At 34.9% G+C, this 21415-nt stretch overlaps 5 protein-coding genes across 5 annotated transcripts in view; 4 read left to right on the forward strand and 1 right to left on the reverse strand.

Annotated features, from left to right (window-relative positions):
- Positions 1-21021, reverse strand: part of LOC106119896 (serine/threonine-protein kinase D1-like) — a 41205-nt gene extending 20184 nt beyond the window's left edge. Inside the window, exon 1 of the mRNA XM_013315023.1 lies at positions 20833-21021. The gene's annotated coding sequence lies outside the window, so the exon portion shown is untranslated. The remainder of the gene's footprint in view (positions 1-20832) is intronic.
- Positions 859-11027, forward strand: LOC106120154 (juvenile hormone esterase). The gene is made up of 6 exons (XM_013315382.1): positions 859-954; positions 7011-7171; positions 7346-7710; positions 7946-8158; positions 8407-9210; positions 9317-11027. The coding sequence occupies exons 1-6, from the start codon at positions 906-908 to the stop codon at positions 9480-9482; spliced, it is 1758 nt and encodes a 585-aa protein (XP_013170836.1). The 5' UTR covers positions 859-905; the 3' UTR covers positions 9483-11027.
- On the forward strand, positions 11794-13685 carry LOC106120156 (fatty acyl-CoA hydrolase precursor, medium chain-like). The gene is made up of 4 exons (XM_013315384.1): positions 11794-12222; positions 12298-13005; positions 13072-13329; positions 13467-13685. The coding sequence occupies exons 1-4, from the start codon at positions 11990-11992 to the stop codon at positions 13645-13647; spliced, it is 1380 nt and encodes a 459-aa protein (XP_013170838.1). The 5' UTR covers positions 11794-11989; the 3' UTR covers positions 13648-13685.
- Positions 15153-17733, forward strand: LOC106120155 (esterase E4-like). Its single transcript, XM_013315383.1, has 3 exons — positions 15153-15625; positions 15898-17162; positions 17429-17733. Exons 1-3 carry the CDS (start codon positions 15392-15394, stop codon positions 17676-17678), a joined length of 1749 nt encoding a protein of 582 aa, XP_013170837.1. The 5' UTR covers positions 15153-15391; the 3' UTR covers positions 17679-17733.
- On the forward strand, positions 18185-20293 carry LOC106119897 (juvenile hormone esterase-like). Its single transcript, XM_013315024.1, has 4 exons — positions 18185-18277; positions 18508-18692; positions 18775-19794; positions 20090-20293. Exons 1-4 carry the CDS (start codon positions 18185-18187, stop codon positions 20289-20291), a joined length of 1500 nt encoding a protein of 499 aa, XP_013170478.1. The 3' UTR covers positions 20292-20293.
- Positions 21022-21415: the final 394 nt, after the last annotated feature.

Raw genomic sequence — 21415 nt, forward strand, 5'->3', positions numbered from 1 at the left:
GATGTTTCCGCAGTTCTCTATGGTTGATAGCAATAAATAAAAAGGTGGTTACTTCTAAAAGAGGTGTGCTAATATAAGGGTAAGGGCGGTATCAGGCAGTGCTAACCTAACCTCGATTCTTTATACTTTCGGTTCTAACCTGGTTTATTTGGCCATTATTTTATTATTTAGAGCTAGGAAGCGGAAACGTTAGGCCTAAAAGCGAGTTGCGACTGTAAATTTAGGCATTAAGCCTCCTCGGGTAATGTTACAAGCGAACGTGCGTTGTCGCGTGGTAGGCATAGATGTGGAAAAGAATAAAAGAGAACAGACGCGACATACACTCAAATTCTTAGTTTTTACCTAACTAACCAGTATTCAAAATTAAAACTGCCCATTAGTAATTTGATATAGACGCATGAAGTTTAAGAAAAAGAAATCTTTATTGAGGGTAGTCGCTAAGGTTGTGGTTGAGTATAGTTTTAGCTTTTTCAGGTAAATTCATTGCCAAGATCACGCGATATCACGACTTAACTATTAATTGATATTATCAATTACCGTAATATTGTCTGATAAAACTGATTTAATTGCTTATGTTATGCAATAATGTTAATGGTTGTGAGTTTTCATAACATGAAGATTCTCATCTGTTACTTTTAAAATATCTTTAATTCTGATATTTTTATATCGGAAATATAATATAAAAAAGTAAAATAGAATATAGCTAATTAATAAAGCTTTACAATCTTAATGTCTTAATGTTTTCACTAAAGAACTCCTACTATAACATTTTAAAGCCTCTGAGAGGCTGACAGTTGTAGGTATCAAACTAAAGCGTGGTGCAAGCGTGGCTTCTACGGTAGTATTTATAATGTCGACGGTGGAGCGGGCAAACAGTGACAGTGTGTTTGCGGGCCGAGTGAGACATGAGGGCCTACAATGTGTACCGACTTGCTGTTGTCGTCTTTCTACACGGTGAGTTACTCTAATAAAATTTGAGGGTTGGATCATGTGATTTATTTTGATATTAATATTTGGGGGTAAGTGAATTTAACTTATTAATCTACTTCAAATTGTATTTTTCAATTTTTCAATATATTTTTAGGAGTTATATTGGTGTATTTATTATTTAAATTTCGCCATTTATATATATTTAGTTGTTTATTTCCATGTAGATGTCACTGAAGCAGTATTTTGTTAAATTATTGATTTGCGAATATTTAATTTAGTTAGTTATGTTAACCTTTAAGGTTATAAATCATAATTTGCTTCTGACAGTTATCCAATTAATTTTTTTTTATGCAAAAATCACCAGTGATATCAATGAAAATATAAATAATATCATATTTTCCTTGACGTAAATTAATTTAAATATAAATTATAGTATGTTTTCATATCAAAATATTTTATTTTTATTTTTAATAGCTAAGGAATTTAAAAACACTTAATTAACTATATCTATGCAATATTTGATTGAGATCCGTTGAGATACCTTCTAACAAACATCCATTCATCCATACACATATATATATATATATATATATATATGGATAACACTATTTATAACTCAAGAACGGCTTTACCGATATGGCTGAAAATTGGTGAGGAGGTAGCTTAGAGCCAGGAGACGGACATAGGATACTATTTATTCATTTTTTTTTTAGATTTATGCCTGAAGAGCGGTTTTTCGTTTAACTTACTAATATTAGAAATGCGAATGTTTAGATGGATGTGATGAGGATGGATGGATGGGTGTTTGAAGATATCTCTAGAACGGATCTCAACATAGTCTGAAAGAACACATAGGCTACACTAATTAAGTTTTTTTTTAACTCTGCGCAGACGGACTTGCAGGCGTTAGCTAGTTTTAGAATATATGTAACAAGAAATGTAATAAAAACTTTAGGTTTCGATTGTTAAGCCACTTGTATTGATACAATTTGTTGAGTCTCGATTTTTTTGAATTCTGGAATTGATGTGTCTAACAGATCAGATCAGACAGTCTACATCTATGCCAAATTTCAGCAAGATACATGTAGCCGTTCGGGACAAACATCCATCCATCCATTCGCATTTATAATAATAGTAAGATAGGAAGATGTATATTAATAGTTTTCGCTTATCACTTGTGACTGTGACGATACTCTGGATGCATAGTGATATAATAAAATCGATTTTAACTAAATATTCGATTCGTCAACGCTTAATCTAATTCAGAAGCCGTTGTAGTTCAATGCCCGATTTTAAATTAGTAAGCGAGTAATGTAGTTATTTGTTAATTGGTCGTAAGTATAGTGAATTTACAAAATTATGTATAGCTAAACTGATATAAAAACGGCTAAACACTCACGTATATTCGTCCGGTGGCGGCACCGACTAGTTTCGAGCCCAACGGGGGCCCTTCATCAGGATGAGTGGTACTGGTATTAACTGGTGCCCCCACCGAACTAATATACGTGAGGGTTTAGCCGTTTTTATATCAGTTTACTATAATGTCTCACGAAAGTTTGTATAATTTAATTATGTACAGCTGGTGCTCGCGTCTCCGTCCGTGCGGTATTAAAAAGTTAGTAAGTAGTCTTTGTGTTCTTCCAGACTACGTTCTACATCTGTTGAACCTTCTTACAACCATCCATACATACATCCAAATCTTCGCATTTGGTATTTATTAACACTGCTAAAAAACAGGTTCGTGCGAAAAGGACATTTTTATGCCGTGATCCAAACGTGTTACTGTTATTTTTTACATTTAATAAATAAATACTATAGTAGTTGGTAAGGTAATAAATGCGAATGTTTGAATGGATGTATGTTTATTAGAGGGTATCTCGGGAACTGCTGTATGGATCACGATGAAATTTGGCATAGATGTAGAACATAGCCTACAAGAACATAGGTCACTAATTTTTTTTTCGCCCGGACGGAAGTATTTATCATGAACGAAATCCGAAAATTATATTATCACAAGCATGAGTTTCGAGTGCCGTAACATATGCGATTTCCGTCATTTTCTTTAAAAAAAAATGAGATCTGTGGAAACTAACGGTAAGGAAGTGAATATCTGAATGTTATATATGAATATTCAATAGGCAATATTTTTAGTCTCATTTACAACCTTGACCAGATCGCCTTCAAAATATTATTGTAACAAAAAAACTAAAAGTTGATTTGACAACTTATCGTAGGTTTTTGCGACGAAAATGCCTGAATAAAAAAATAATTGTTATCTCTGATTTATTAAAGACTAGCCGTCGTCCGGGACTCCGTCCACGTGGATATATAAAAAAAACTTAATTAGTGTAGCCTATGTATTCTATCAGACTATGTTCTAGACGTATGCCAAATTTAATGGATCCGTTCAGCCGTTCTTGAGATATCTTCAAACACCCATCCATCCATCCATCCACATCACATCTATCTAAACATTCGCATTTATAATATTAGTAAGTTAAATAAAAAGCTGCTCTTCAAGGCATAAATTCGAGAAAAATAATGAATAAACAGTATCCTATCTCCATCTCCTGGCTCTAAGCTACCTCCTCGGTCATATCGGTAAAGCCGTTCTTGAGTTATACATAGTGTAACTAACACGACTTTCTTTTATATATATAGATAATGAGAGGGATAACAATGTTTTACTGGAATTTTGGTCTCAGAAACCAACAATTAGAAATGAGTTCCCTATTAGTATGGATGGGTTTGATGAATAACATTATTTTTATACATAATAATTTTTATGTATTTATTATACAATGAAATGTTTACTTAAAAAATATTCTGGTATAAAACCTGTTTCTGCGTCGCTCAGGTAGATATATTTTTTTTATATTTTATAGCAATTATCCATACTAATGTTACAAAGACGAAAGATTTGTTTACGTTGAGATGCTACACTGTCCCCGAGACACAGGCGTTTATTACTAAACTAGACTTTTTTGAGAGCATCGGTGGCTTAGGGGTCACGCACTTGACTTGCAATCTGCAGGTCCTATGTTCGAATCCCGCCATGTACCAATGTGTTTTTCGATTTCCGATTCTACATATGTTCATTTATCCGACGTTCTTACGGTGAAGTAAAACATCGAGATGCAACCTGCACATATCTGAGAGGAAATTCAAAGATATGTGTGAAGTCAACTGGCAACTGCTTTATTAATATGTAGTTACTTAGGAATAATGTAGCATTCTACTGAAGATTGTGTTTTCGATATCGATGCGTTTATTTTTAGTTTATTTGTTAAACATATAAAAATAATGTTTATAACATTGTAGTAAAAAATGTTAATTTTCTATGTTATTTGGGTGCTATGGGAAAACAATAGACCTAAGTTAAATGCGTTTGTCCGTGTAAAATCTTAAACCATACTATTTATGAGACGCGTTACATGCCTTTAACCTTGAAATATTTTTCATTATCACAATTCATGACATTCCACAATTGGCCACATAACGAATGGAAACATTAATTAAAAAAAGAAAAACAATTCGTTTCGCTAATACGCTCTCACGTAACTAAGATAGTAAACGTATTTCTATGTAACACGAATCTGTTTAAGGATCGCAAAATATTTTGTCGTTGATTCAAATCTATACTATTCTATCCAACTACGATCTTCGTCTTTAGGAAAACAGAAATCAAACTAATCGCGAATCTTAAGGTCGTTTACCATGAGTCTACAGTGCTGAAAATCTCACATCTTACTAATATAAATGCGAATGGATGGATGTTTGTTAGAAGGTATCTCCGGAACGGTTGAACGGATCTTGATGAAATTCGGCACAGACGTAGAAATAGTCTGGAAGAACACATAGACTACTTATTTAAGTTTTTTCACTGCAAGAGGACGTCGCGGGCGACAGCTAGTGTTTTTTTTAAGCAGTGCGAACTAACAATAATAATATTATCATCTCGTTTTAATGAGTAGGTATAAAGCGTGCGAAATTTGTGTTTGGTTTCTGTTTAAAAAAAAATGTTGATGTTTGTGATATCGCGAACGCTCGACTGTGATTGCATCGATCGTAAGGTCGGAGGTGTGATCATGTACTGACACCATGATATTTATTATTTGCGGACAAATACCTGCTTCTTTAACTTCGGTTTGTTGTGTTCGCATAGCATTACCTAAATACATAAACAACCTACATTTTACATAACAGTATTATAAAGACAAGTATTTTTGTATGTTTGTAACAAATGAATTGGAAAATAAATAATAGATCGATTTTAAAAATAAAATTCTCCACTAGAATGCTACATAGTTCCTAAGTAGTGTATATTTAACAAGCAGTTGCTCGCGTCTTCGTCCGCGAGGAATTAAAAAAAATCTAGTAATAAATTATCTTGTAATGTATGTGATGAACTAGTAACGTTAAAATTAGTTTTATTTAAATTTCAATCCGTATGAATTTAAAATTGACTTGCGATAAACAGACAGATGTGTCTTAAAATTACGACACTATTTCTCTCATCAAGACCGTAAAAGTGATGGGAATATTATAATTATGAGGGATTCGGTTACGAATACTCATAGGGCATTAGTTAAAAAAAAGTCCCATAATTTCGATGTTGCATGGTCACCCCAGCTTTATCTACAAGCACGTGTAAGTTGGCATGTGTCGCTTGGCAACAGGTTGCACTGCCAACGATAAGACGTCTACAGCGTCGGGTCACAACTACTGCTTCCGGAGTCAATTACATAACAATACAAACACGGCTTTTATTCTCGTACAATTAAACCCAATAGGTAAAACAAGGGTAGATTATTTACCTTACCTGTTGTATTTTTATATATGTATTTGATTGAGTATGTTAATATATTATTGCCTGGACCATAAAAGACTTGAACCGATTTTGAAAATAGGGGTGTCACTCGGTTCGCTTTCTTTAGTCTACAGTAAGTCAGGAATATTGAATGTTCGGAGAATCGCATGTGATAAGGAGAGAGTTAGGTATGAATGTGGAGGGGTACACTACTAGAAATAGGCTTAGGAGCAGATGGATTGTGAGAAAGGTGACAAGGGAGATGAAGGTCGATAGATTAATTTAGAGGACAAAGACTTGGTGCGTTAACCCTATGTAAGTGGGACAAGGTCAGAGAGATGTTTCAGAGATCGAGAGACATTTAGGAACTTCTGTATATAACAAAAGGAGCGTCGGTGGCTCAGGGGTCAAGCACTTGACTTGCAATCTATATGTCCTGGGTTCGAATCCCGCCATGTACCAATGTGTTTTTCGGTTTCCGATTTACATATGTACATACCTCCGATGTTCATACGGTGAAAGAAAACATCGTGATGCAACCTGCACATATCTGAGAAGAAATTCAAAGATATGTGTGAAGTCAACCAAACTGCACTTGGCCAGCATGGTTGACTATGGCCTAATCACCCTTAATTTAGCGTAGGTTCTGAGCCCCTCGGTGGGGACGTATAGTGAGCTGATGATGATGATTGTATATAACAAATGTTTAAAACTTTGTTGATAGAAACCTGGAAATGCAATCATTAGCGTTCCAGATAACAGTAAATATGTATAAATGCATGTATTTATCTTTATAAATATATTTATAATAACGATAAGAAATGACCCAATTTTTCCTCTACTTTATCGCACTGTGCATAATTATTTCTGCAATCAGTGTTTTATGTTTTATCGATTCCATTTTATTCGTTTAATTATGCATTTAAACAATTTATGAAATGTTTTTTTTCTAAAATGGGTTATTTTATATCATCCATTCGTAGCCTCGTAGCATTAGCTACGGATTGCTACATGTATTTTTAATGTAACTTAATTTGTAGAAGTTTGCCATTACAGTATTTCATCGGAATTGTAATTAATTTAAGCAAAAATTGGTTTCTCTTAATACAATTAAGCCGAATTCAAACAGAAGGAGTTTATCAATTCGAATGTTTTTTTTATAAAGCCGTTTCAATTACCTTAAAGATTTGGTGGCCAGTATTTTTGTTAATTTAATGTTTCAAATGACACTGCGAGGTCTTTATTTAAATTTAAAGTTTATATATTTCAGCCGGTGCTGTAATATCAGAGCCGGTGGGTTGCGAGGTGCGCGCTCGACTGGAATCCGGATGGGTGTGCGGCTTACGACGCTTTGCGGAGAATAACACTGTATACGCCAGCTTCAGAGGAGTTCCTTACGCGAAACAACCACTCGGCGAGTTAAGGTTCAAGGTATGTTTATATTTATAATAGCTAAATGATTCTCTGATAGCTTATAGGCTTTACGTCGGGTAATGGATTACACATTGAAACGAATGAATCAAACTAGACCTAACAGGATTTAAAAACACCTCAAAGTCAAAGTTTTAATTTCGTCATAATGTAATTAAATAAAAAATATTACAGGAACTAGAACCGGCAGAGCCATGGGACTCTCTGGACGCGTCCGAAGAAGGCCCGATATGCCCACAACACGACGTGTTTTACGGCAAAATGATGACATCACATAAGATGGAAGAAGCTTGTATATACGCTAACATACACGTTCCCATCGAAGCTTTGCCGGAATCCAGCTTGCGAAGACCCTTGAGGCACCTAAAACCGCCTTACGAGGCTGGTTTGAGTGAAGAAGATGAGCCAAAACAACCGGGTCTTCCTATACTGGTGTTTGTCCACGGCGGCGGCTTCTCTTTCGGGTCCGGTAATTCGGATGTATACGGACCGGAGTATCTTGTCAGCAAGGGTGTTATTGTAATAACTTTCAACTACAGGTAGGAATATTATTTTCTATTAGTTTTTGTTCTAGATGTTACAATGTGATCCAATATACTTTTTACTTTTAAATTTCTAATAATCAGTTGCGCCTTTGAAAATAAAAATGCAAAAATATTTAAAGTACAAATGACAGGCGCTAAAAATCAGTAATATGATCAAAGCTCGTATTTTCTTATTGTATAGGTTTACAAACAAAATTGTTTTTTTAATTACTTATTTTTTCGTTTCCAGGCTGAACGTTTTCGGCTTTCTATCATTGAATACGCCGAGTATACCGGGAAACAACGCTATACGTGACGTCATTACACTGCTACGCTGGGTACGGACCAACGCTAGATCTTTCGGCGGGGACCCGGAGCAAGTCACGCTTGGCGGGCAGAGCGCCGGCGCCACCATCGCACATCTCACCTCATTCGCACCCGACACCGAAGGACTATTCAATAGGTACTTATCAAAATAATTATGTTAATACTTTTTACTTTACATCGTTATCATCAGCTCTGTACCGTTCCCAATCAGGGGCTCGGAGCCTAATAACGGAATTGCACAGAAAGTATTTGAGTCAACTTTTAAAAGGCTTCTATCCCATTCATCACTTTCCACATTCAAGGATCCACGGGTCTGAAACTAGTCGGTATATAGAACTGCTCGTGTGTTTACCCCAGTATTTAATGAGCCATTATCAATTACAGATTAATACTGATGAGTGGCACCGCAATGCCCGCCTTTTACACATTATCTCCGGTCTTCGCGCAAAACATTGCCAGCATGTTCTTGACGCACCTCAACATCACAAGCACAGACCCTGAACTAGCGCACAGCGAACTAATCAAACTCCCAATAGACAAGATTATGAACGCAAACAGAATGCTAATAGATTATTTTGGACTAACGACATTCGTGCCAGTGCTAGAACAGAAAATACCAGGTGTAAATCCAGTCGTACTGGAAGACCCAATAACGTTAATGAACAAAGGTGTTGGAAGAAACATGGAAATGTTTATCGGATTCACGACCGCCGAATGCGAAAGCTTCCGTCCGAGATTCGAACAAATAGACATGATAACAAGGATAAATGAGAACCCCTTGCTAGTTTTATCACCTAGTATACTTTTTAATGCACCTCCCAGCGACTTGCTTAACATCGCGAAGGAGGTAGAACAGAAGTATTTTAATGGAGAACCCACTATGGATAACTATATACATTCTTGTTCTGATACGTTTTATAATTACCCAGCGTTGAAGATAGCGCAAATGAAGCAAGCAATGGGAGGTGCTCCGGTGTTCTTGTACCAATTTTCTTATGAAGGAAAGGCTAATGTGATTAAAACAGCTTTTGGTATAAATTACAAAGGAGTGGGACATGTCGAGGACATGACATATGTATTTAAAGTTAACTCAATCATGGGGAAGTATATTACGTTCCCATCTGGTTGTAAAGACGACTTGATGAGGAAAAGGATGACTACTTTTGTCAGCAATTTCGTTAAATGCGGGTAAGTTAACATTTCCTCAAGCCCTATAATATAACATTTGATAATTCATTCGGATTCTTGAGTACTCTTCAATTAAATATGTTAATATATTTAATTTTTATTCCAGATATCCTAACTGCATTGGCAACGAGGTAGCAGCTTGGAGACCCGTTGACAGATACCTGAGATATCAAGAAATAGAAAACACATATTACAAGTCCACAGATCCGACAGACGCGCAAATAGAAATGTTAGAATTCTTCAATAATCTATACAACACCACTGCGAGTTGAACTAACTGACTGACATCATGTAGTTTGTACGTTACCATTGTCAAGAATGTAAGAAGTTTTGTAAAGATGCTTGGATTAATTAGCTGGTTGACGAAGAACTTTTAAGTTCTCAATTATAAATTTAAATATGAAAGAAAGTCGAGCGTTGACAGGATATAGGTTTAGTAGTATTTAAGCAAATAAGTTTTTTTTAAAGTTGAACAAGCTAGCACTTTACCACGCGCCCACCTGATGTCAAGTGATGATGTGGTCGATAGATGGTACGTGCTAACTTAATAAAGTCAAAATAAAACGATACAACGACCAGCAAAGCAAAGAACATAACAATGATACCAACAAAAGATTTCTATACTCAGTTTTCTATATTTATGTATTTTCAGTTTCTACAATAGTTTTTATAAATTGAAAATATATTTCCAACCAGGATTTTAATATCCTACAAAAGCATCCGTTGTGGGGATTTTTATTTATTAAGAATGATTTTTAAGAAAGAGACTCGTAGTATTAAGTTTGTGTACTCATTGATGATTGTAACCGTCAGTTCTCACTGGCAAAACACTCGTAGAAAAACGTTATTATCTCAGTTATTTAAAGGAGATTGAGGGAGATAACAGTACATTATTGTACGAGTGTTACAGCAGTGTAAATCTACGTTAAGAATTTTTAGACTGTATTCATTGTCATTGAAGTATTTGATACATTTAGATTAAGACTTAATTTAAGTTTTGAATTAGAAACGATTAGAATATTTAAATAAAGATTAATTTGTGATTTAAGCTCAACTGATCATAAACATCTGCATTATAATCAGAATTCCATTCAAACTGCCGTACTCAGAGTTGTCTAAGGATTAGGTTAGCACTCCTTTAGTTCTAGATTTCTATTATCTTCATACTAATATTATAAATGCGAAAGTTTGGTGGAATGTTTGTTATTACGTAACTCCAAAACAGCTTTGAAACTGGTTGAAATTTGGAATAGGGATAGATGAAATGGCCCATAAGCTAATTATTAACTGATGGATTCTGAGTGAAAAAGTTAAATAATGTTGTCTACTGTATATGACGCTAAAAACTGTTACTGAACAAACATATTGTTGATCTCAGTTTTTATTTGCAAATTATCACTGAAAATCAAACATACAACTTGGTACCAAAGCCGAGTTGAATAAAATAAGAAATTCATTACCAAAACATCTGTACAAGTAGTATTTGTGGACGTTTTCTCGTTTGTCATCATACTATAGAAACATATTACTTTCTCTCTTTTTAATACAGAGAATGAAAGGGATAAATGATGAATATGTTTTCTTTTAGACGTTCTGGTACTAGGACTTCAGGGTAATGTGCTAGTCGTTTGAAATTCTATGTTTTAATTAGATTAAGATTGTACGTGTGTGTGTATTTGTCATGTGAATTTTTTTACCTATTGTGACATTTTTATAAGTTTCTAAGAAAAAGTGCTGTTTTTTAAATGCTGTACTTAAGTTGGAAATTACGCGGTCATTGTAAATTTGAATGAATTTATTAAAAGAATGAATAAATACTCTGTATTTTATCATCGTTCTAGATCTAGCTCCTAAAGATTTAACTAGTTTTTGTTATAACTTTAGTACTGATCCATCATCTCCCTGATCTTATCCCACAATGAGAGGTCGACACATATTTTTTCCACGGTTTCATAAACCTATAATATAAGTTTCGACTTCATTTTTACGGGCTGACCACCTACCAGTCGCCAACCCTACTTGGAAGACTACATTTTCTATTACGTCACAATTTTAATAGTAATAAAATTATACTATTAAAAATATTTATTTTAATAATATACAAAAGCCAGTACCATCAATCTGATATGCCATTCCATTATTACGGAAGTGAAAGAGGTATCATAGGAAGCAACGCTTCGATGCATAAAATGTGATCCATTTTCGCAATTGTTCAATAAAATGACACGAGTAATATACCCACATCATTAATATTCAGAGCACCAGAGTAACCTAACGCATTCGCAAGTTTTGGAGCTGCAGAAACTATAGGCCCTTACAACTACTATAAAATAATAATTTATATAAAAATGTACCTAATATCATTTATAATAGCTAGCTTGTTCTCTATGACACATCAAAATGTGGTAACGACAGCACAAGGGTTGATACGAGGCGTTTCTAAAGACGGATACATTTCCTACATAGGTATACCGTACGCTTCTTCTAATGGAACTGGTAGGTTTAAGGTGAGCATACAATTATTCGAATAATTTGGTATGAAACGAAATTCTCAGTGGACTTCAAAGTGCTTTAAGTGTACTTCTGGGTCCCTAGTCACGAGGATTTACGAAATTGGGAGATAATGTTAAAGGATCACATATTTAGGATAAACTGTTAGCATTCGAGTTCACCAAAACTAAGTAAATATTTGAAAAGGGTTAAAAAAAAACAAGTTCGAGAATCTCTGCACTAAAGCATAACTAAATTTGATGACGGACTAATAATTCTATTATATTCCATGTTTCAGAGAGCTGGCCTAGCACCATTTTGGACAGGAATCAGAGAAGCAAACGATCCACACTGTACTGCAAGTTCTCCAGTTGATAAGTGTTTACAACTGGATGTTTATACACCAACAACCCCAAACGAACAACCTTGGCCTGTTTTATTATGGGTTAAAGGTGGTAGTGGATTTTACCATCCAGGTCAATTAGTGCGACGAGGAATTATACTGGTCACCGTTCGACACCGGTACAATGAACAATGTATTTTTTTGTTACATTTCTAAAGTGAAATACTAATATTCAAATTCGTTTTCGTTTCCAGAATGGGGCCACTTGGTTTTTTATGTTCTCACGAAGAACAAATACCTGGTAATGCTGGTGTTAAGGACGTGATCCTTGCACTTCGTTGGGTTAGAGATAATATTGTAGCGTTTAGAGGAAATCCAGACAATGTAGTCCTTGCGGGAGAAAGTTTCGGAGCAGCGATTGTGGAGACAATAATGCTCTCACCAATGTCTCAAGGTCTCTTTCATGGAGCCATAATGCAAAGCGGTACTGTTTTAAGTCCGTGGGCATTCAATTATAACCCAAAATCTCGAGTAAATGCATTGATGACAGCCTTCAACAATAAAGAATTTCCAACTACTTTGCTAGAAACAAGTTTAGAAGACTTAGTTGAGAAATCTAAAGATTTAGATATGCCTTACTTTCCATTTGGAATTTGTGTAGAAAGATCATTCAAGAAAGAAGAAAGATTATTAGCGGAACCGCCTTACGATCTGATGTCTGATGGAAAGGTGATCGGTGTTCCATTGATCATTGGGTACAATAACAATGAAGGATACATATTTGCAACTATGCTTAAGCTAGCAAATGTTATAAGAAGACTCTCGACTGACATGATGTTCCTACTACCCATGAAACTTGAAGATATGGGTGCCAGGCAATTAAATCAGACTCGGGACAGAATAAAAGACATTTATTTCAAGAATGGAAACTTTAATCTTGCTTCTATTATTGAGTATCATAGGTAAGGGATTTTATAGATAGATCAATAACTTTTGTTAATTTATGGATAATTTTTCTTTAATTTCAGCGACGCTTATTTCATCAATCACGTACATCGGAGCGCTCGATTACATTCCTCATCGTCACACTATCCCGTCTACTACTATCAATTTTCTCACTCCGGGGATACTGGAGTTGAACCAGAAAATGGTATAGACAAAATAGGAGCGGCCCATTCCGACGAATTGGCCTTCTTATTTTCAGAGAATGGACTGACTCTTAGTGGTGATGATGGAAAGGTGCAAGACAAATTAGTTACTTTGTGGACGAACTTCGTCAAGCATTTGTAAGTATAATATTTGAAATAAGCTGTACTACAACAGGATTTTTTTAGACCAAGTTCTTTTTTTGGTTTGAAGTACTGAACTTTACAGAAATAGATGTAATGATTATGTCTCTATGTGGCGTACTTTGCTTTTTTAGGAATCCCACGCCAGATAAAAGTGATTCTGCGCGATGGGAATCGTTGGACTACCACGCCCCTCGTCTTCTAAATATTGGTATGGATATAGAGATGATGGATTTCCCACGCACTGCAGCGATGGATATGTGGAATAAAGTTTACGAGAAATACTATACAAGGGAAAGAAACAAAGCTAAATAGGGCATTTGTATTATATTAACAAAATATTTGTTTTAAATATTTCAGTTAGGATGAATTATTTTATCGTATTAAAAGTACATTTTATAATAGTTTTATTAAGCCGGCTTTTATTGCTCCCCAATTTATGATGTGAAGGGAAGAGGGAAGAAGCAATTCTTACTGACACTTAATATGAGAAATAGTACTTACCTTATAACTCAGACTCGGATCAAATTCTAACTGTAAAATTTGTATTACCTGAAAACAACAAAAATTATGTAAGTTATATGAAAACTGGTATCTTAGAAGACATTTATTTGCCTTGTTTTTTTAAAAGGAACCAAATTATGATGAACATTAATGAAAATTGAGTTAGTTTTAAACGTATTCCTTTTTATTCCTATCCATGATTTAAATCTACATTTAAAAGTTTCGAATAACGGTTACTTAACGTTGTCACTAAGTAACAAAATTAATTATTTTTTATTGATGAGAGGATGCATGGAAGAGAGACCATTTTCTTGCATCCTCTCCTCCGTCAATTAAAGGTAAACAAAGCATATGCAATTGCGTATGTCTATGGGCAACGGTTACTTCGCTATTTCAGCGATTTCAGGTGGCACCTCGCTCGTTTGCCACCTTATGACATAAAAAAAAATCTTAATTAAATTGAAATCAGAAGGATGAAATCAAAATATCGCACACGACGTTAACTAAGCATACCATAATAAACATACATAGGTCTAGTATTGAAAAGAAAAAACACAAAATCATTTCATTACCAGACGTACTAATACGTCGTATAGTCCTAATAGAGGACTAATGGGAATGTATTTGTTCCGTTAATTCAATAAAACTTCTGTTAATTTAATTTACTCACGCGACGATCGAACTAATAATAAGGCTTAATGAATTACACTACAGAACGCCGTACTCTACGCTTTTTTTTACAATGATTAAACCTAAGTTTGACCATAATCCTCTTTTTGAAGGAGGGTGCAAACATGCAGCAGCAGATCTGTTTAAGTTGATCCAAGACCTGACCCACCTGTAATCCACCGGTGAGGTGGCCGAACGTTGATATGCGTAGTATAAACGCGTGTAAAAACAAATAGCCATGTAAGCCTGATAGAATAGCTAAGGGGGATAGGGTGGTACAAGGAAGGGACAATATAGAAGCAACAATAACTGTTATCGCCGAAACCACGAGTGCTGTGATAGCGCTCGTTGACATTGCTTTACCTGACGATAATGAATTTGGCTAAGGTACTACCGAATGCAAAAGTGCATTGAATATTACCTCTACGCTTTGCATAAATATTTTGATACAAGATTTGTAAAGACGTAGTTGTATCTCTACAATAAATGTAAGAAAACATAATTAACCCACACACAAGACATAGAAGACTTATAACAATAGAGAAGATGAGGAAGAATATCATGACGTATTACTTGTTGTTTAAATGGGCTTATTCAAACAATATCCAATGTATATTTTGCTCTACCTGTTTTTATAGTACACGTATTTTTAGTGAATGTATGAAGTTTGTGCGGAACTGTACATATCAGCGAATATTTTATTATCGATTGCCTATCCCTAGTATCAGTTTTGAGGTTATATATCAGTATAGTTTCATGCTTGAATAAAGCTCGACGAAAGCTCAATGCTTTATTAAATTAAAAAAGTCAAAAAATATTTAAAAAAAAGTAACTAGTAACTGATACTAAAGAAAATTCTATTGATTGATGATTTTTGGACACAAAAATGAAAACAATCAAATTGCTAACAATAATCCTGACGATAAAATTAACCTACGCCGAAGAAACGACAGAGGAAATACCTTACACTGAAAGTAGTGGTAATGATAACCAAAATACGGAAGAAATAATTTTGACTAAAAGCGGACCGGTGAAAGGTTACGTGCAGAAAGAAACACCAAACATAAGAAGATTCTATGATATCCCATACGGATCATTCAGCGACAATAACCCATTTGAGGTAAGACCAAAATTTAATTATTAGTAAAACATAGACACTGTCTTCGTTTATGCGAACTGCGTTCGGAAAATTAGAAATAATCTAACAAAATTTGTGTATAATTTAGTTGTAATTTAAGGGCCTGGAAATATTGACATAACTCTGAAAGAGTAGTTTTTCCTTAGAAAACTCATCAATAACACCGTTAAGCGAGCAAGCAACTATTACATTTCCTTGTACAATAAAAATTTAAGTTCAGTAATGGTCCAATTCACAGATAATATTATTTACAGGAACCGTCGCCAGCCCAAAAATGGGAAAGGGTCCACGACGAAACGGAACACAGATCACGCTGCCCGCAGATTGAACACTTAAATAGACTTGCTGGGAATTTTCACTGCCTTACGTTAAGTATCATGACACCAATTACGACAACCGAAGAATTAAGAGGCGTCTTGTTCCACATTCATGATGGAAGTTTCAATATAGGAAGTGGAAATCCAAAAGTATACGGTCCAGAATACATAGTGCCAAAGGGAATCATTTTAGTCCTGCCGAATTATAGACTGGGAGCACTTGGATTTTTGTGTTCACAGAATGATTCTGTACCTGGTAATGCAGCACTAAAAGATTTAACTATGGCTTTAAAATGGATAAAAGATAACATAGAAGCTTTCGGTGGGGATCCTTCAAATATTGTAGTTAGCGGAGAGGGCGGAGGAGGGGCACTAGCGGGTTATTTGGCACTTTCTCCCGTGTCACGGGATTACGTTTCAAAAGTTATCGTCGAAAGTGGATTTGTGCTTTCACATTGGGCATTAGAAAGAGATCCCGACGCAACATTAAAAATTTTAATACAGAATCTTCCTAATGTTGGTGTAGTTACTACAAAGAATTTCAGAGTGGAATCATCAAACATAGGAATTTTGGTAACAGCAGCTAAAGATATAAAATTCGCACCGTGTATTGAAAATGGAAACAGATCGTTTATAACGGAAACTCCTTTTAATATGCTTAACAATTTAAAAACAAATATGACGTATATGATAGGAACTACTAATCATGCTGGATTACAAGAAGCATTAGATCACACTAAAGAAAGTTTGTCTAAACTAAATGAGAACTTTAGTGTTATCTTGCCCGACGATTTAAACTTTGAAGAAAATGATATAAAAAGATCGGAAATCGGAAACAGATTGAGGAAACAATACTTTGGTAAAAATAACGTGACGTTAAATAACATAGAAGAACTTTCTCTATGTTATACGGATGCTTCGTATTTAGGTCCGATGATCAGAGCAGCTAGACATTTAGCATCGTCTGGAGCTTCGGTTTATTTCTACGAGTTTGCATTTGTCGGATATTTAAATCAAAGGAATATTGATGAATCAATCGATGATATCAAAATATCAACTTCAGTAAAAATCCGAGGAGCATCTCGAGGAGATATTGTTAAATATATTTTCTGTCAAGAAGGACACATACCTGTCGATGGCAGTAAAGAAAAACAGATGATAGATCTGGTTACTGACTTATGGATTAGTTTTATACAATCTGGGTATGATTATAATCTTTCGCTTACTGAATTATCTTACAAGCGTATATTTTTACCCTAATATCGTTTACTAGCTGTCGCCCGCGACTCCGTACGCGCGGAATTAAAGAGCCTAATTAGTAGCCTATGTATTCTTCTAGGCTATGTTCTACATTTATGTGCCAAATTTCAGATTCATGTAGCCCTTCTGGAAATACTTTCAAACAAATATCCATCCATCCATCTAAACATTCGCATTTATAATATTAGTAAGATATTTTCTCTTTTAGGAAACCGAAGACTGAAGGTATAGAGTGGCGACCATTCGAGAAAACAACTGAAACAAACGAGAATTGGTTGTTGATTGACACTCAAGTAAAGCCATTGAAAGGACTCCACGTTGACCGACTTACTTTGTGGAATGAGATCTACGAGACGTATTTCGTGGAACACAATCGCGGTGTCAGAACTAGCCCTTATATCTATTCCTTTACCTTTACTATAATCATATTTATTTTTATTTCGAAACTTATAGTTTAAGGAGTGTAATGCAGCGTTTTCTATATGAGAAAAGTATTTTGTCCATATTTTTTTTATTTAGACCATTTTTTTTTTATGAATTACTTTAGTGGAATAAACAAGAATTCATCTATTTCATAATTCCTGTTATGTTATTACAGTATTTTTTAATTGCCTAAAAACTCAAATAATACAGCATTTTTTCTTACTCGTATTACTATTATCTTACGTTACATCTCAATTATAGAAAACGCTGCAAAATCAACAAATGTAATCGATGTTGTAATCCACGTAGTAAATTTATTTATCACAAGTATTAGAAATAAATATGCATTGAACAAAACAGACTATCATTTTCAACCAAAAATTATATAAATAATTCCATCACTAACGTTGTTCAAAGACGACGAGATGTTTTCATAACAGAGTAGTAAATGTTTTAGACAACACATTCGCCTTCAATAGACGATTAGATCTCGTTACAATCAGTCTAGTGTGTAGTTACCAAATATGGGTACTAGGAGATCATGATTGTTAAAGAGTGGGTGGTTTTATTTATGGTGTCGAAATGTTTGGGGGAAAAGAGACCGCATCGTGATGTAATGACGATTCATGGTCAAGTCAGAGGGTATCTTTTCCCGGATCCACCTCATCATGTCTTCCTGGGTATTCCCTACGCTCGTGCGCCACTTTTACACCATAGGTTTAAGGTAATGTACTTCGTAAACAGTTACCTAGTGTTCGGCATAAGTTTGCAATACGACTACATGTTAGTCCTGTAGTTTATATTCAGAAATCCTAAGAAAAATGTGATTGTAGATATTAAAATCTTCACAACAACGTGTTCTAGGCTCCTGAGCCGACAGTCCCTTGGGACGGTATATTTGAGGCGATACACCGCATCAAGTGTCCCCAAGTGGATGAGATTGGAGTGGAGAACTGCCTCGTCGTAAATGTGTTCGCACCAGAACAACAGCGGGGAATTAAATCGCTGCCTGTAATTGTCCATGTACACGACGGTGATTTTCAAAGAGGGTAATTTATAACAGATAATTAATGAGTATTTTAGGCTATCGATTAAACCAAGCCCATAAAAGCTGAATTTTATATATTTCAGTTGGGGATCATTCAGGGCACCATCTCGCTTACTAAAAGAAAATTTCGTCATAGTAACATTCAATTATCGTTTGGGAGTTCTCGGTTTTCTTTGCCTCGGGTCATTCGAGGCGCCGGGAAATGCCGGCTTGAAGGACCAAGTTGCCGCACTCTACTGGGTGCAGAGGAATATTAAACATTTTGGCGGGAACCCAAATGACGTCACTATTTATGGAACGGGGTCCGGTGCCGTCGCAGTAGAACTACTGCTGCTTTCTGGTTCCACTACAGGATTGTTTCAAAGGATGATTTTAGAATCCGGCTCTGCTATAGCCCCTAGTTCAGTGACGTATACGCCTTTCTCCACAGCTGTAAAAGTTGCTGCACTACTAGGATACAAAGGTGAGACAAAAGCGAACAAATTAGCTGATTTTTATCAGCAATTGCCCATCCGGAGTTTGAAGAACGTGACAGAAATGTTCCTACCGTGTATAGAACGCGATCAGTCTAATACCAATAGCCTGCTTGATGTGGACCCATTAGATATATTGAAGGACGCTCACTTCTTCCATGTGCCAATAATTATGGCCTTTTCAAATGCATTTGAGGTCAAAATTATATCGGATAACATAAAAAGGTTTACTTTCGTTCCTACCAATTTTAAAGAATTACTGCCGAGCAATTTGGAATTTGAAAGCGAAGATTTGAAAACGAAATTAGCAAAATTAGTGAAAGAATTTTACTTCGGAGACAATGTTGTTGGGGATAACTTGATTCCGAACTATGTGGATTACGTGAACGACATATTTATCGAGTACCCTGTTGTAAAATCATCAATACTGCATTCAAGGGCTACTCAACCGGTGTACCTTTTAAAGTTTACATATAAAGGCAGCATGAGCAGTTTGAAAAGCGAGGAGATATCAGGCGCTGGTCATGGAGATCTCTACATGTATTTATTCTCAAATGAACAACTAAACAATGAAGAACAAGTGATCTCAGACAGACTAATTCAGTTAATATCTAACTTCATAAAAGTGGGGTAAGTTATACATTATATTTTCATGTTCACACTTAAAATAAGAATAGGATACATTCAAAGGTTTGATGACAATTCTTTTATTTAATGTAAAGGTAACACAGAGACTAGAGAGGAGTGGAGGTGACTCATGAAACAGGGCACTAATATGTGATGACCACAGCCAGTCTGAAAAGAATACAGTTACGAAAAAGAACAATACACAGCTAAAAACTCAATAAACAATCTTTAAAATTGTTCCGAAAAATGTATCATGTACATGTTTTAGTAGAAGAAACTCACTAACATATTGTTACAGGGATCCAACGCCATTGACAACCACACTAATACCAGTTATTTGGGAGCCTGTACCGTACACTATCGACTTTGAAGGCAAGATAACCGTAGTACCATACTTAATGTTTGATAAAACAGTAGCAAATCAACTTCTATCTGGCCAGCAGTTGATATTTTGGGATCACATTTACACTAAATTCTACAAAAAACATGAGAACTCCTGAAGTTATTTGATTTATGTATGTGATGTACAAATTTGATATTAAATAAAGTGGTACAATAAATAGTTAAATACATAAATAATACACTTTACTATGTATTTGTGAAATTTTGTTGTTAATAAAGAAAAATGAGTTGTTGTAGGGCAAAAAAGCTTTCCTCTCTAAATAAGATTCAAGGTGCAACCAATATTTAAATATATTTAAGTGAGTATGTTCCAAACTAGTCATCGATTACTTAATGCTAATCTAAAATAAGCTTCTTTTAATACAGAAAGAAATATGTTTATAGTTTGGTTAAAATTTGCGGCATTATAAACGGCGTGTTCTATGTTAAAGTATGCAACCCACTATGTCAAACTTTATACTCATCAACATGTCACATTTTAAATTTATTATTCAAGGTTTTATTGCAAGAAGTATAAAAATAACATAATTTATTTTGAAATTAAAAATCTAGAATCGAATAAGAAAATTATAAGTCACAAATTGCCTATGATTTCACAAGAAATACCATTCAACGTCTAAAAGCAAAATATACCGTTACCTGGACAATACGCTCCAAAGGCACGTGAACGACGAATTCCAGACGATTTCTACACTTGTGAAACTATAACATATCTATCACCTATACTGTATTTATACTGTTTAGCTATTTCACTTTGAATTTAAGTAATAAAATCAACAAGTAACATCAAAAGACAAAACATGAAACACCACCCGTCACATTTCACTTCACTGACATGACAGTCATGACGTAAGTGCCGTTCGGAAATTCAGTTTCTTATAAGATTTGATCATTTTATAATTAGTGTTTAGCTACAAAAGTGATATTTGTTGTAGTTTTCGAACGGAAACAAGTTTTTAAAGGCTTTCCACGGCACGATAGTTTAAATTCTTATTGGAATTAAAGCAAGATCTGCATTTCCAATTAACTAAAGGTATTATTGATATGGCAGTTGTATTAGTTGTAATAAAGGTCACACCTCACAGAACACAGAAAAAACTACTCGTCCTTCAAGAAATGGGTGCAAAAAGATTTGTCATCTCATCAGAAAAATTTTGTTCTTCTATCTTTATTTTGTTAAATTCCTATGGGTTAAGAATGAATTAACACTCGTTAGTTTAAT

Source organism: Papilio xuthus, unplaced genomic scaffold (genome assembly GCF_000836235.2).
Source record: "Papilio xuthus unplaced genomic scaffold, Pxut_1.1 DF826961.1, whole genome shotgun sequence".
Taxonomy (NCBI): domain Eukaryota; kingdom Metazoa; phylum Arthropoda; class Insecta; order Lepidoptera; family Papilionidae; genus Papilio; species Papilio xuthus.

Bases quoted from the DNA above. Each gene is read 5' to 3' on its own strand.
- LOC106120154 (XM_013315382.1), top strand. From the start codon at position 906: ATGAGGGCCTACAATGTGTACCGACTTGCTGTTGTCGTCTTTCTACAC. The intron at 8,159-8,406 runs GTACTTATCAAA...TATCAATTACAG, and splicing joins ACCGAAGGACTATTCAATAG to ATTAATACTGATGAGTGGCA. The intron at 9,211-9,316 runs GTAAGTTAACAT...TTTTTATTCCAG, and splicing joins AGCAATTTCGTTAAATGCGG to ATATCCTAACTGCATTGGCA.
- LOC106120156 (XM_013315384.1), top strand. From the start codon at position 11,990: ATGTTTCAGAGAGCTGGCCTAGCACCATTTTGGACAGGAATCAGAGAA. The intron at 12,223-12,297 runs GTACAATGAACA...TTTCGTTTCCAG, and splicing joins CTGGTCACCGTTCGACACCG to AATGGGGCCACTTGGTTTTT. The intron at 13,330-13,466 runs GTAAGTATAATA...TTGCTTTTTTAG, and splicing joins ACGAACTTCGTCAAGCATTT to GAATCCCACGCCAGATAAAA.
- LOC106120155 (XM_013315383.1), top strand. From the start codon at position 15,392: ATGAAAACAATCAAATTGCTAACAATAATCCTGACGATAAAATTAACC. The intron at 15,626-15,897 runs GTAAGACCAAAA...TATTATTTACAG, and splicing joins GCGACAATAACCCATTTGAG to GAACCGTCGCCAGCCCAAAA. The intron at 17,163-17,428 runs GTATGATTATAA...TTTCTCTTTTAG, and splicing joins ATTAGTTTTATACAATCTGG to GAAACCGAAGACTGAAGGTA.
- LOC106119897 (XM_013315024.1), top strand. From the start codon at position 18,185: ATGATTGTTAAAGAGTGGGTGGTTTTATTTATGGTGTCGAAATGTTTG. The intron at 18,278-18,507 runs GTCAGAGGGTAT...AACGTGTTCTAG, and splicing joins TAATGACGATTCATGGTCAA to GCTCCTGAGCCGACAGTCCC. The intron at 19,795-20,089 runs GTAAGTTATACA...ATATTGTTACAG, and splicing joins TCTAACTTCATAAAAGTGGG to GGATCCAACGCCATTGACAA.